General features: G+C 41.7%; 1 protein-coding gene across 1 annotated transcript in view; it reads right to left on the minus strand.

The window, feature by feature from the left end:
- Window positions 1-1,734: 1,734 nt before the first annotated feature.
- Window positions 1,735-16,356, minus strand: part of SLC35F1 (solute carrier family 35, member F1) — a gene marked incomplete at its 5' end in the record, with an annotated part of 106,414 nt that continues 91,792 nt past the window's right edge. The window contains one exon of the mRNA XM_010585863.1: window positions 1,735-4,152. Within this exon, the coding sequence (XP_010584165.1) occupies window positions 3,928-4,152 (225 nt within the window). The remainder of the gene's footprint in view (window positions 4,153-16,356) is intronic.

The raw sequence follows: 16,356 nt of genomic DNA on the forward strand, positions 1-16,356 counted from the left end.
TTTTTATTTGAAAACATTATACAGGCATTACATTGCCACAGCCAGTCCATATAGGTGCATGCAAATATCAAAATGGAGAAAGGTTTGTTCAGCTTTTCGATGCAGGATTTGGGGTTGGGATTTTGTTTGCTTGGTTTTGGTTTTGGTTCGTACTTCCATCTGCGGTGTCAAGATTAGTGTGCTTTATTATGGCATTTAACAATAAAATCCTACCCATGGGGTAAAATTTATATTTGTAGCTAGCTCAGGAATACTAAATGGTTTTTAAAAAAAGGAAAGAAAACAATACTACACGCTTGTCAAAATGTTAATAGCACAAGTTAGCAATCTCTACACTATACATTGAAACTTCTTATGACACAGTGGTGCAAAATTTTCAATTGCTTGGTCTATCGTTGTGTGTTTTGAAACTTTATAGCTGGAACAAAGACAAGGTCTGTCTCCCAGTGAAGGTTTTCATCCAGTAGCAGAAAATGACATCAGTCTTGCTAAGGGCTGCTCAGGGCCAGCAGTGTAACAGGCTTCCAGTTACTTCCAGTTTGTTCAGGCAAGGAGCTATACAGAGCTAGAGCTGTCCTACGCCACACAGAGAGTAGCTGCCGGTTAGATAGCCGAACCTTTGCTGGTGCGTACTGAGGTCTCAAACTGCAGAAAACAAGCGGGTAGAAGTAATGTTTTCCTTCACTAGACCTCAGGTTTTCAGTCAACAGTTACTTGTAAAGCTATACTACTGTTTTCCTTTGAGGTCCATCCAGCACTAGCACGCTGGTGCTAATCCAAGTATCCCCCTCGTTTAATGGGAGACACGGACGGCGAAGCAGCCCCACTTTGCCCATCGAACCCCTCCTGCGCGAATAACACAGGGGACGGTGGCTGGGCGCAGAGCGCACGCCGAAACATTCGTAACTTACTCCCGTACAACTGAGCCTTTTAAAATAGCCTATAAAAATGGCTTCAGACGGCACCTCTCAGCCACCCGTGGGGCGCAAAGCCTTGTCAGTAGGAACTCCCAGCCCAGGGACCCGGCCGGGAGATGCCTCCTGCCCAGCTGTTTCTGAGAAGACTCTAACAAACATCTACAAGTTAGTGTCAGAAAAATGAGGAGGGGGAGGCGGAAGGACTACAAACATTTGGCTTAAAAATAAATACTAAAAATGAAATTAACCAAAACAATTATGCAAAAGGAAGGAACTGTAAACATGAAACAAACACACACGCACGCAATCCTCAAAGTTCTCAGACCAACACGGGGACTAATGTTCAGAGAAAGGTATTTAATTGGTATAAAAGGTAGCAAAAAAGACTGAGATGACAGGTGCCCACCAGTGTGCCTCTGGGTACCTGAGGGAGCCGTGGCGGTTGCAACCAGAGCCCCTGCTCCTGGGGAAAGGACGAAACCCACCTCCAGTCGAAGCTCTCCCAGGGCTCGACCCGAGGATGCTTGCTGGCCCCTGGGCACGAGGGCTTCCCCCGACCATGCGCTTCCCACCTGGACTTCCACCCCACAGACCTTACCCTGAAGTATCGGGTAATCCTTCTTGTGTGGCTTTTAATTTTGTTTTCTTTGAATCCCGTAGGATTTAGACTTTCCTTAATATCCCCAGAATACGGACTCTGTTTCTCTGTAGGAATCTTTTTTTTTTTTTTTTTTTTAAATCCTCAATGGTTTAAGAGAAAAAGCTTGGAAACATGAGTGCTAAAATGATTAAATAAACAGAAGGCAGGGGAAAAAAAAAATCATACATTTGTTATGAGTTTAAAACCAAGCCATTTTAACCAAGGTTTTTGGGCTGGTTTTGGGCATGGTTTGGCAATACTGCAGACCCTTCCCTCAGCTGCAGCAGGATCGTGGCAGACAGCCTAAACACGGTGGAACAGAAATCGCCTCTTCTCCTCATCCACGGCAAGAATAAGATACAACATACTTCTGCTGTTCAATAGCGTTTTGGCATTTGCCACTTCATGTATATTATGCGTACATACTTCTCCCAGTCTGCTTCAGGGAAGTCCCTTCTATATTAAAGCAGAACAGGACTATAAAAGATGAATGTTACTTCAGCAGAAATTCATCCTGCTTGGTTGAACTGTGTGGCCTTTCTAATCTCCAGAGTACAGATTGATTTTTTTTTTCTTTTAAAAATAGAAATAGGTAAGTTGTATTTTTCAAACATGAAGCCCTACATTTTTGCTTGTGACAGACTTCTTCAGCAGAATAACATTCAAATCAAATTCATCTTCTATGCCCACAAGCAAAATATTCATCAACCCTGCCATAAACTCCATTTTCAAATACAACGAATGTATTCACACTTTTACAGCACTGTTGTGTACTTCGTAAACTCCTTCCTTCTGAAGAAGGAAGCCTGAAGCATTTTAAACTAACTTGGTCCCATAGCACCCCTGTGAGGTAGGTAAAATATCATTGTTCCCATATATACAGACTGGGAAACTCAGCCACACAGAAGGTTAAGTCATGCTCAAGGATCACGCAGAGATGTGGCAGATCCGTGAATAAAACCAAGCTCTCCTGGATCCCTCTCCTACCTGTCAGACATAAGATCATCTCTCCTTCCTTAAATTAAAAATAGATGATGGATGTTGAAATAATGATTTCCTCTTATTGGGCTCTCAGAAGAGCAAACATACAGGCAGAGATGGATTTTTCATGGTGGTGACTAAGATTTCCCCTGTTCTGATAAGGCTCCTGGAGCAGAAGTACAGTTGTGGAACACACTCTTACTATTTTCACATGTCCCCAGGAATGTAAGAAAACTGCTGAATTCTTCTGCTAGTTTTGTAGTTAATGAAAAATAATTGCCTGCACCCTGCTGATATGAATGCCTTTATGCTACTGCAGCAACACCAGCAGATGGTCCAGTCTTTCTGCTCATGAATTCCTCACTTAATCTTCCTGATTTTTACAATTTGTGGGTTTGGGGGAAAAACTGACACATTTCTAAATAGCTATTGTTAGCATAATGAACCACAGGAGACTAAGCAAACTGGAACAGCAGAAGGCGCCCTCGATGCACTGAGTATCTAAAATAAGTGCCCTGATCCACACGACATGTCATCTTACCATGGAGAGGTACAATACATAGGAAACTAGAAAATGCGTTTTTCTTTTTACAGATTAAAATTTAAAAAGTAAGAAATCTGTGTTAAGTCACGACTACAGAGAAACTAACTCCCTGTCACCTGATGCAGAACCTCAGCCGCTAGGAAATCTGCCATGGATCATAGAGAGGTCAATGCTTGAGTACTTCACTGCTGCAAATATAGAAAGGCTAAAATGCTCGCCTTATACCTATTCCTAGAATAGAGACGGATATTGTAAGTTGTCCCTTCTCTGGATTCATGGAACAGATTACCTAGAAAGGGCAACTAGACAGATAGCACAGATGAATTCATTGTCTTACCCTCACGAAATCCAAGGTGCTAGCAAAAATGTGTCAGGGTGTTGCTACCACGAGTAACCCATCTATTTTGTGCAAACAAACAAATCTTAGAGAGAAATTAACAGTGACTGCACAAGTGTATTTGCTGTAAAAAGGTGGCTTTTCCACAACTGGTGTGGCTTAGGCATAATATCACTCACTGGGTGCAATAACACCCTTCTATGAATTTCTTTTTGTAATTTCAGCTTAGATATTGAATATCTTTCGAAGGTAGTTTGACATTAACTGATTCATATACAGCAGTTTGTATTGCAAACATGCTGCTCGTATCATAAACGAGGGACTGGCATCTCCTTGCAATGAACACCCTGGAACGAGTAGTTTGTATCTTTATGAGCTTTCCTTATTTGCTACCTTGCAGCTCACCGGTGTAACTGCACCTGGTAAATACCTTTCTCTATGTACAATACAGAGATAATGGATATACGAGCTCCACTGAATCATCAGCAGGTGATCAACAGCCCTGGGTTTAAGCGACTCTAACGTGAGGCTCCTCTTCTGTCTCCTGCCCCAGGCTGGTGTATGTTACCGAAGGCTCCAGCTGGCCGGTGGCTGGCAGGTCTACAACAGGTCCTGAAGGGTTTCGAAACTGCTTGTACACCCGAGGATCCTGGGCTACGTAGGTGGACGTGGAGGAGTAGAGCACCAGCCCAACAAGGATAGTGAAGAATGACAACAAGTAAAGTCCTGAAAACTAAGCAGAAATAAGAGTAGAGTCATTAGACACAGCACCGGTTATCCCGAGCTCATGGAGACCCACAGACACGGGTAGGCACAGATCCTTGTTTTGGCACGCACCGCACAGAACAGACCTCCTGTCACTGGGATGTCGACTTTTTATGGGAATGTCTCTTTGGAAGCCGATTTGCTCCCATCAACTCCCCTGTCTTCCACAACCAACAGCCAACCAGTGCCTTCCCATGGCCCAGGCATATTAAGTATTGATCAGGTGGGACTTGGGAAAGCTGGGCTCTGGTCACAGATCCAAAGCTGATTTTGTTGTGCTTTTAGACAAGCCAACCACTTCTCTGAGTCCAAGTTTCTCTAGCTCCAGTGTGGGGTACTCTCATCTACAGCTGTCTGACAGATAGTGGACAAATTTGCAGTTAATTACAGCTAAACCATACGTCTGCGAAGTATGACATGCTGTTGGTAATACAAAAATATAATTAAATAAACATTTAAATACGCATTTAAAACACATATATTTTTTAAAAAAATATATTTTAATAAAGGCACTTAAAAAGCCCACCTGCAACTTCCCTTGCTTGTAAACAGAAAGCAGACACTAAAAGATTTAATGTGAGTTTGGACAGGATGAACTTCAGCTGTGACACATGCTCTGGGTTGACCTCAAGGAATTTGGAAGTACGTATGGAGGGCAGTTAACTGAAAGCTCAAGTACCCATATTTTAGCACCCAGCTCCTCTAGATCAAAGGTCAGCCTGAATTTTCTGACACAGCCAAACTCAGTGTGCCTGGACTAAAAATACAACACAAATAGCCTTTTTGGCAATACGTTAGTCCTTGCAGATAAAGGTAAAGGCAAAAGCAGGGTTTCAAAAGCACAGACCACTGGATATCAGCTTTAGATACTGGGTTCCTCCTACGGGAGACACAAAAATGGCTTTAAGCCCTAGACTACAAATAATTGCTTCTTGCATGCTGTATGTGAGAAGCCATGAAGGACAAATTGCAGGGCCAACTTGTTGGTGGGGATACAGAACCGATTTGTATTCAGTGGGACTTTAAAAAGTGCCTGTATTCTGCAACTGTCAGGGATCCGTACTTGAACACCAACAACTGGCTGCAACCTGTTATTAGCTGCTCTTCATGAGGTACTTCACTATTTTACATGTTTTTTTAATCCTGACTATGCTTTGACAGATGCCCAATTCGTTTCCTCTGGATCACTTTAGCACAGCACAAAACGGATAGACTGGACTATATTGTAATGGAAGCTTTTTAGCAATCTGCCTTTTATATTTAAAGAAATAATCATTGTGGAGAAAGCAAATTTTACTTAAGCTAACTTTGTAGCTATGTTAATTCGTTGCCATTTAATAAACCTACAAAACCTGCGTCCAACTTCCCGCCTGAGGAAGCATTTGGCTTTTTTACAGAATGCACAGTATCTTTGAAAGCTTTGGACATATGACCCATGGTGATATATCTGTATGTGTTTTTGTTTCCCACAGCTAGTATGCAGGTTTTAGAGGGAAAGGACCATAATGGGGAGAGTTTAAAGTGTGTCAGAAGGATTACAGGGTAGGAAGAGTTCTGCTTTTCATCAGCTGTTAATTGCTTTTTCCCAGGAGTGTCACCAGGTCTTCACGTGTCATCTGGCAGTGCGATTTGATGTAATCATCCAGCTGTCCCACCAGCCGCAAAGACAGTGTCGAGCCTCTCACCCTGCGACTGCTGAGGATTCCTCCCATGTGCCAAAGCTCTGAAAGGACTGTTTAGGCTTAGGTCTCCCCCATGTGGCAATCAAATCCCAGTCAATCGTTTCAAAGCATTTTCCAATTGACTTTTTTCCCCATTTTCAGTTCAATTTTGCTCTCAGCACTTCCCCCCCGCTTCGCATGTGAACTTGGGTACCACTTGGCAGCAGTGGACTTGACTAAGCTGAAGCAAAACTCAGGAGCCAAATGAATCTAGTTTCCCAAGCTGGGAACTAGTTCCCTAGCTTCCCACTGTCCCTCCTTCCCACCTTATGCCTGAATTTCTCACCCCGGACAGCCAGCTGGCTTGCTCCACTATATAACCAGAGTGCCAGCCAGACTTGTGATTGCCTTGTGTCCTGCTGTGAGGAATCTGTGGGTCTTCCAGCAGCTAAATGTGCCCTTTTTCTTGCTCCAGCCAAAACCAATTCACTTTCATTTTAGTTCGTGGCTCCAGCTCTACCATATCCCCCTCCTCCCGGCCATAGCTCTCGTTCCTCTCTCAGGGGCTTCCTGCCAGTGGGCTCTTTTGCTCGATAATATTCTCTCCACGGCAGTATGTCCCCCAGTGGCAGCTCTCCAGCCTGGGAGAAAGGGTTTGGATGAAGCTGGGGGAAACCTAAACAAAGGCCTGTGAATCATTTGTCTTTGGTATCTATGCACAGCTAGTGCAAAGAGACCTGGATCCTGACAGCCCTATAACAATTCCAACTTTACCTTCCTTAGAAAGAAGTTAAGGTTCAGGCCGAATTGTTTTCTGCAGCGGCTCTCTGCAGCACTGAAGTAGAAGGGTTGTTAGTAAGGTTAATATGGGAATATATACTGTAGGTGTATGAGAAATCTCTGGGTTTTGTCAATACTCTGTCATATTGACCAAAAGTCCCTTGAAATCAATGGGTATTTTCCTCCTATTAAAACAGCACGGAATCCAGCAGTGTGATGGGAGGGTGCAGATTTAGTTCATCAAATACAAAATCTGTTGTTCACTGTACTGTGTTCCTCAGACTCTAGCAGAAATCTTTGTATTTTATTGAAGATAGGACTTCCAGGCACACTCTACTGCAACGTCTACACGTAGGTTTTGGAGTTTTTTTATCTCGACCTGCAAACCTCGTATGCTGAGATTCACTATTAATAGACAGAAAAGAGACACATTCAAAACCAGCAGAAAGAGCTACTCCTAAGAAATGAAGTGAGAGAAGGTAATTTTTCATTGCTACCCTCTACACAACTCCAGTACCAAACTGCAGGCCCTCAGGAGGTGTGTAATTCCTCTCTGGGTCTAAAAAGCTACTTGAGAATGATTTTGTGCTTCATTTTTCTGACTTCTCTCTCAGTGTCTACAGAAACACATTTCCTCTAAGAAAAATATTTTTAAAATATCCAGATTTGTACGTCTCTCCAAATCCCACTTCCCTCCATGCTAAACAAGATAACTGTACGCTGCTCAAAGAGTAACATGGTCAGAAATTGTTTAGCTCAGATTAGCTAATGGGTGTCACACACCCTAGAGTAAGCAACCAAACAAATAACTCATGTTTCTATATCATTAAATAATTTTACTATAGATTTTGTATCTACATATATAGGTACATATGTATATAACTTGCTTATCATGTAGTTTACTGAGATACCAGATGACTTTGTGATTAAATCAATGATCTAACACTCTCGAGACCTGGGATTGATTTTCAGCCTATGAATTTCTTTTCTGAATCAAAATGATTATAGATGACCCTCAGTTTCTTACACATTTAAGAGACAGTAACACTTGGTTACTGAATAAAGATGGGTCTACAGAATAAAAATGGGAAATAGGGATATCATCCTCTGAGGAGAAGGCAGAGGCCTCCTTTACAGAGAAAAACTAAGTGTCTTAGTTACAATGACATTTCAGAGTTCGTCACTGACATGAAAGGCATCTGCCAAAACTTACTGAGCAGTCAAATTAAACAGCTAAATCAGCCCTACTGATCTCACCATGGCTGCTCTGCTCTGACATCTGGGTGTCTGTAAATGCTTCTCCAACTGTAAGTATTCAATATGGAACATGCAAGGACATGGACATGTTGGAGCAAGTCCAGAGGACGGCCACAAAGATGATCAGAGGGCTGGAGCACCTCTCTTATGAAGACAAGCTGAGAGAGTTGGGGTTGTTCAGCCTGGAGGAGAGAAGGCTCTGGGGACACCTTATAGCAGCCTTACAGTACCTAAAGGGGGGCTACAAGAAAGCCAGAGAGGGACTTTTTACAAGGGCATGTAGTGACAGGACAAGGGGTAATGGCTTTAAACTGAAAGAGGGCAGATTTAGGTCAGATGTAAGGAAGAAGTTCTTCGCTGTGAGGGTGGTGAGGCACTGGGACAGGTTGCCCAGAGAGGTTGTGGCTGCCCCATCCCTGGAAGTGCTCAAGGCCAGGTTGGATGGGGCTTGGAGCAACCTGGTCTAGTGGAAGGTGTCCCTTCCAACCCAAACCATTCTATGAATCTGTAATTCTGTGACTTCAAAACATTAAAAAATTAGGAAAATGTAAAACATGTGTCTTCTCTAGATGTTATTGAGAACCTGTGGTGAAAATAGCTTACAGTAAACTACCATTAATTTTCAGTGAAGCTAAACATACAAAGCAAAACCTAGACAAATGTAACAAGATAATATGTATAACAAGATTTGCTCAGTCCATCAAAAGCCACACTGATTCTGGATGAGTGGATGTTTCTGGTATTTATTTAAGAGACATTCCTTAGGGACCCAGTACTTGAATGCATTCCCCCAGCCAGGCTTAGCAGAAGAGCTAATGACATCTGATGGCTTTAGCTGCAGAAGCAGGGGTCTTACTCCTCACTCCGATATGTGCTACTGCAGAACCCTGCCAGAAAACCACTGCAGCAGCAGTAAGGTCTAGCTGACCACAGAAAATAAATGGTGAAATCAGTCTGACTTTGTCATCCATGCACAAAGACTTTTACATTAAAAAAGAAGAGAACCCAAACACATCTGCAGTGTTGTTTGGGTTTTTTTTTAAAATAAAATACCTTACAACAATGCTACATACAATTGTGGATGAAGTTTACAAAACCCATTTGAAATTTAGTTTATATACAGTACTTTTGTTCCAAGTGTATCAAAATTACGCATTTTGGGAGTAAGTCAAGTATCACAAGATTTCTAAAATACAGAAGATGCACATAAAAGCATTGGAAAACTTAAGATTTTTAAAGATCCAGCATGAACTATTAAGCCTTTCAAAATTTGCTCCCCACTAGTTCTTATTCTCTACTTCTATTATCTCTCCCTGCAAAACTTGTCTTTCATATATTCTTAAACCATTATGGCTAAACCACGTCTACTATTTCCACTTGAGATTCTTACGCATTAAAGTAATCCACTTCAAAACGTAGGTGCAAAAGAAACTTCTGGCTGGGGAGCAAACAGTGCAGCTGATTTCATCCTCTTGAATAGCGATAAGACAGTAAGAGTAGAAGAAAAAAAGAAAGAAAAACTGTTCAGAAGGCAGTACATTCATGCCCAGGTCTGGAGAGAGCGACTCATTCTTCAGTACACAGATTATGACTTTAGAAGGGAAAGCACGAAGAAGGGGCATAGAAGAACGGCTGTATCACAGCGCGGAAACGCTGTGCTGACTGACTGACTGCTGCAGAGGGAATTTGCAGACAAGTAGTTCTGCCTGTCACAGATGTCCACATCCACTTTACCACTGACACTAGGGCAAAACAATATCCAAAGTGACAAAACGAGACAGATGTGAGTCTGCAGAGAAGCCCACACAGACAAAGAAATTCAATGATTTGCTAATTTTGGTTTTTCACTCAGCTATCATGATAATGATCATGACCATTATTACAATGGTTATGAAAATGCAAATTCTCTTTTACCCGGTCCATTGAACTGGAAATAGTCTGCCGGAGCAGACTATTGGAGCTGCGGCGCTCCAGTTCCATTTGTATTTCACAACAGCAGCTGTAGACCGAATCTCTTGGTAGGTAACATGAAGCCCAGCTCCTAGCCTGTGGCAACCCAACTGTGCTTTTTAAGTCTTTAAAAGGAATTTTTTTGTTACGGGACTAATTGAAAATTTAGAATTATCATGTTTCATATATTCAGTGATAAAGTATGAAATGGAATAACTACCTTTTCCTTTACCTCGTCCAAAAATTCTCCACATTTTAACAAAAATGAATAAAGAAATCGGGTCTATTAATTCAAATTTTAAACCTTATAGAGAAGTGATCTCCTCAGAACCACACTGATGAAGAGGGACAAAAAACTATGTATCAAGCGGAATTCAGTTAGTCCCCTATTTCTGTTGACACCCTCTGTGCTCTCCAGACAGGCGGTTCCCACCACTATCTTACTCCAATCAGTGGGTCTGTGCAGTCTGATGAATCTCTCTGTTTTCCGAACTAATTCAGTTTGTAGCATACGCTGCACAGCCCATCAAAGCTAAGGCCAATAGGGGTTCCTGCACCGACTTAATGTCTTTTCCCCCTGGGTAATTTCACATGTGAGTACCTGAGCGGGCTGAGCGAAGGGAGTTAAAACCAAATTTCTCTCATTATCTTTTATATACCAAACAGACATTTCCACTCGGTTTGATGAATTGATGGAGAGACTGAGCTTCTTTTCACACTGTTTTCTATTTTCCTCTCCAATACAGCAAATGAAGTTCACCGTGACCAAGCGCAGAAGGTGCGCTGTGGGATGCACACACTCTCCAGCCAGGAAGGGTGAGGGCTCTCAGAGCTATGAATTCACACGGTGCTTTCACTTGCATAGCTGGATACCACAGACATATTACTTTATTGATAGGAACGGGAGCCAGCACCCAAGTCATAGCTCATAGTGCTCTCTGGCAACTCCCTCAGCTCAGATCCATGAGGACCTGGCCAAATTTGTCTTAGGTCGGGACGGTGACTCACTCAAACTATTGCTGACTATTTTTGCCCCAGCCTGCGAGGAAGATGTCCGTTTGGGATTCAGGGTCTGCCCTGCTCTTTGTCGGGAGACCGATCTGCTGGTTCAGACTCAATTACTGCTGTCTACCTTCAGGGGTGAAAGAGAAAGACCCGACCTTTGGCTGATCACTGATCCCAGGTGGGAGTTATGGGCAGAATATTTCTAGGAATACGTAGACATCTTTCCAAACGGACTGCAGAACCAAGCTCTAGGCAGGTGATGCTACATCTTTGTCATCAACAGAAATTGGGGCAGCCACCGAGAGTGAAACACAGTATTTTGTAAAACCCAAATGCAAGCAAACACCAGAAGGGCTGCTGTGAGTTTTCCAGACTGTGTTCGAACAGATAAAACTCATTCACCTGAACCTTTCTATGTCCTGCCAGATCTCTCAGATCTTTAATCCAGAGATCCTTAAAGGGACCCAAACCACCGAGATACGGTTTAGCACGCCTTCTCAGCTCTCCAACTGCAGAAAATTGAATGCCCAAGCCAAAGTGTTGGTTCTCTTGCTGAGAAGGGTACCAAGGGGTGCTGGCCAGCTTCAGTAACAACGATAACTTCTGGGCAGTGAGTCTGTCCGCTACCAGCAGGATTGCATTGTCTTCACACTTTAATGACCTCCAGCTATTTTTCCAAGGCAAACTGGGAGGATATAGTCTTAAGTGATGACTTAAGGTTCTATCTTGCCCTCTGAACTCAGCTGGGATGCAAAGTGAAATTTGTAGCTAGTTCCTCCACATCTTTTTTCTTTTCTTTCCTGTCCATTGGCAGTCACATAAGAAGGTTTTCACTGGATGAAGCTGCAGGGCATGTCTCAACGCATCATTGTTACTCATGCCAGCCAGAACCCAAAGCAAGAAGCATCTGGCTTGCTTCAATAACAGTGAAAACCTGACATTGGCTTCATTGCCATTTGGTGAAAACAAAGAAGCCAAAGGAAGTTTTGCTTCTGTCCTTTCACACGTGAGAGAAAGGCCAGAGTCCTCAATTCCTGCTGCCTGCTTGCACCCTCAATATGCTGTAACCCGCATGAAATGCTGCCCGTTACTATGTCTTATACTGAATCACAAATGTTGCACAGAAATTGTGATGTGAAGTAATCATATGACACATTTTCTGTATTTTCCAGTTGATTCTCAAAGATCCTGTTCTAGTGTTTGCATGTTTTACTGTAGGTAAAACATAGTGGTCTATGCCTTCTGTCTTCTAGCAGTGCCCTCTTTTTCAGTCCTTGCATGGTATTTGCTGGTGGGCACAGTTTAGCTGGTAAGACAGTGGTGAGTGGGAAAGTCTTAAGCTCTTAGATGCTGAGGTTATCTATATGGGAGAAAAATGGGGGGCAGGTTACCAGAAAACTGTCACCACAAATTCTGTTAAAATTTGGGAAACTTCATAGTTTTCCTGGAATTCACTGGTGGAAGAAAAGAAACTTATGGAGAAAACTGATTGCATTTGGAGAAAAATCTCCAAGGTTGATGTAGGCAGCTGTAAGGCAAATACTGGTTTTGCACAAATCTGCATGATTTCAGGCTTCACAAATGATATCATTAGAAAAAATTCATAATAGGCTGTCCCTTCTAAATACATGCCTGTTAGGGCAAAACGTTTGTGTGAAATGGCTTATCTTCCTTTCCCGGGTGCCGGGAGAGATGGGAATGCTGTTTTTTCTTCTGTTTCCCTTTGTTGTCTCTGCCATCAGATGTGGAGAAAAAATGAGCCTGTGTTCAGTACCCCTGCGGTACCAGCAGTCTGTCTAATTAAAAAGTGCAAGGTAGAATGAGTCCTGCAATCTGTTTTAATCTTATCTTATCTACATAGGAAAGAGATTTTTGTGTGACGTTAAAACACTTATATTACACTGTTTTAATTTCCTGTGAGCATCCTTATTGTGGGATAAGCGGGCTTCATTTCTGATTATTTTATATCAATCACTTGGCAAGACAGTGGTAAAGCAATTATCCTTTTAAATGTTCTTAATACAAAAAGGAGAAGCACAACTATAAAAATAAAAACAATTTCCCCTCCCCACTTTTACCTTTCAATATTCTTTGCTGGTTTGCTCTATTAGCTGTCAGTTGCCATGCGTCTTTCTGGTTTTGCGTGTAAGTATTTAATATAGTAGCAGCTGTCTGCTGTACTTGATTCTCTGTTACTGTATATGAGGCTAATTGTGTTCAGTGTGTTCAAAACCAAGGTTACAATAAATGATTCATCTTGGACCCTTTGTTTATATTTTTCTGCTGAATCTAACAATACATTCCCGCAGTAATGTTCTTCCAGAATGGTGTTCTTTTCCCTCAGCCATACAAACGGGGAGCACTGCTACCCTGAGAAACAAGGAATACGCAGCTGCCGTTACCCTTACCACGAGTGACTATGTAAGTTGTCCGGAGGGAGCGCGATACGGCTGTTTCGCATCGGGGTTCTCTGTGGTCTGGCGCGTTCGCTGCAGGCAACGTGAGGCCAAACTCCAGGGGCTCCAAGAGCTCTCAGCTGAGTCAACTCACAAGACAGAGGCACCAGGGAATCAGAACAGAGAGCACGCCCTAAGCTGTCAAATCCAACTCCCCATTACCGCATACAGTCAGACCACATATTCCATCTGGTAAATACGCCCCGTCCTCCTGCAAGCATTATTCAGGTTTTTGGCCACTCCCCGCTAATCTACTTGAAGTCTGTTCTGGAACCTCCCTGCTGTGATAGCCAAAAAGTCCCCCTAATTTCTATTCCAAATTTATGCATTCTCCATTTCTGCCCATATGTTCTTACATCTTTAGCTTGAATAATTCTCCTTTCCTCCCTCTGAATTTATAGATTAATTTATATATTTTGAGCTACCATAGTCCCTCCCAGTCCATCAGAAATCAAAGCTATGTTACATACAGCAAACATTTTTTTAGGATTTGCACATTCAGTACATTGCTAGTGGACACATGCTTACCCAAGGCTTTGGAGCAGATAAGAGAAAAAGCTCTGTTTGGCCCTCTTGAGCTGACCAAAAATCTCTGTAGCTGCAGCTAGCAAAGTGCTGTCCTGACATGGTAAGTTGTCCTGTCCTACAGCATTAGCACTTCTCCATCAATACTAGAAATACCTAGACTGACCCATTTGGAAACAGCTTCGTCACAACCCTGCTCAAATTCCTCCCATCTGTTGCCACAGACGTTAACCTCACACTTTGTGCTTCATGGCATTTCTCAATGTCATCCAGTTTTTGTTGCCTAATTATTTTAATCCTTCTTCCTACTGAGGGTGCCAAAGCTATTACTACAGTCACTACGCAAGACTGGTCTTCAGACCAACTCTTTGGGACCTCCATCAGTGAGCTCCTTCTAGTAAGCTGTGTCTCTCCCGGCACGCTGCCTTGTCCTTTATCTTCACTAGCCAGTTTCTTACCTAGCTTCTAGTCTCTACAGTGCTAATCCTGTTCCTTAGCTTAACTGATAATTTTCTACACTGCATCATACAAGAGCCTTACAGATTAGATCTACCATTTGACTTTTGTCTACAAAAATCTGTTAAATTATCAGACAGACATCAGGTTTAAATTGGATGATTTACCTTTTGTGAACCAGCTTGCATTTTATCCAATTTTCCTTTTATCTCCATGTCCCTAATCATTCCTCCCTGGTGACTACTTCTGATTTTAGTTTATTGCCTACTTCATATAAAATTCTTCCAACTGTCTATGTTCCCAAGCTTGAAAGTACTCAGATTATTGTGTTCTGTTTCTACTTCTGCTGTAGTAATTTCCATTTCTATTACTTATTGTGCATTGTCTTCATATTTAACTCTCGTCCTTACTGAATGTGACAGAAGGTCCCAATTTTGTTTAGGTGCCAAACTAAAGGTTGTTTAATTTTGGCCTCTGCTGTCTTTGCATAGCGAAACTTTCTTCTCTTCATATACAAGAACTTTTTGCTGTTTGTTTCACTTTCTTCTTCATTGCCAAGGTCGTTTTATCTTTTACAGCAATTAGACTTTAATCCTTTTCTATTTCATCTGCACAGTATCAGTTTTCTTTTGTGATTATTTTTTATTCTTTGTTTTCTCTCTGGTTATTTCTAACAATTTTTTTAAAAGGATGGTTTGTCCAGTTGCATCCAGAGCTTTTCCCTACAAGTTCTCCTCTTGTACTTAAGATACAAAATCCAGATTACTTTAAGTCAAAGCTATTTTAAATCCCCTTCAGACCAGTTATGAGCCTTTTAAACACCTGAAAGAGTAGATACTCTTGCTTGCTAAACTTAACACATGCAGGTGGTAGGAAAAACTCCAGAAGTTTATTCCAGTTAATTATGGTAAGTAAGTTGCTTGGCTGCAGTGCTAATGACAAGCTTCTGTCTCATATCACGGGTTTGAAAGCTTCCAGTTTAGCGGGAAGGGGGAGTTTAGACATAAACAAGATGCCTTTTGAAGACTTTCTAGCAGTTAATAAAATACCCTACTGCTCAGATTGAAAGCACATAGAAGTGATGTCTTCTGACTGATGTTAGGTCTGCCTGTTGACCCATTCCTTGATTTTGGTAGGAAATAGAAGGTAATTTGGTTGTTTAACCCTGTATGTCTGTAGCATACATTGATTTGGCTGGTAGGAGGCACAACTGGAGTAAGCACTTCAATCCAGTTAGTTAATCAAAACAGATAAATTAATTCATTCCCAATTTTACATATGTTTCTTTCTGGTGGCTTATGAACCATGTGGACGGCCAGGCATAATTCTTAACACACCTCCTAAATATTCTACCTTCTTTTCTGGTCACTTCTGGAAACAAGGACTTGCTCAATTCCATAAGAAATCTCCAAATCTATAATGCAGTTCTTGCATTTAACCCTTGCCATTTGCTTTCAAAGATGATTCCGTCTATATCTCTGGGGAACTTCTAGCCTTTGCTAAGGTGGAAATTGCATTCAATTTGAAGAATCATAATTTGAAAATCGTTGTAGATTTTCAGTAACTGAACCTTATTTAAGCTTTTGAATGCAGCTGCTGCTTTGCTAATTCATGACTTTTTTTTTGGCTGTCTCCTCTGGGTTGCAAATTATTGCTGAGGTATGTAACTCCACACATTCATTGTACTCTCTTGTCTTCAAAAGTATGCTCAATTTGGGAAATGCTGAGGTTTTAATTTAATCCCCCCCCCAATAATTATGAAACTAAGCCTTTTGGTCTTTGTTTTCATATTCACTGAGTATCATTTAGAAAAAGTATGTTGTCAGTAAGATCCAGTTCTTTTAATAGGATGCCTTTGTTATGTTTTTCTGTCTGCACTTTTTCTTGTAATAAAGAAAAGGGCAGTATTTGTTACAATATTTTTTGCTTTCTGCAGTTCATTCAAACTACTTTCTTGTTCTCTGTTGTTATGCATTTGTATTGCTCCACTCTCCCCAGATTTCCTTTTTCAGCCTATGGTCACCAGCACCTTTAAAACCCACATGGTTTTGTTGAAGATTTATCATTCAAGACTTAATTATT

The sequence above is a fragment of the Haliaeetus leucocephalus genome, unplaced genomic scaffold (assembly GCF_000737465.1).
Source record: "Haliaeetus leucocephalus isolate CR32 unplaced genomic scaffold, Haliaeetus_leucocephalus-4.0 Scaffold130, whole genome shotgun sequence".
Classification (NCBI taxonomy): Eukaryota; Metazoa; Chordata; class Aves; order Accipitriformes; family Accipitridae; genus Haliaeetus; species Haliaeetus leucocephalus.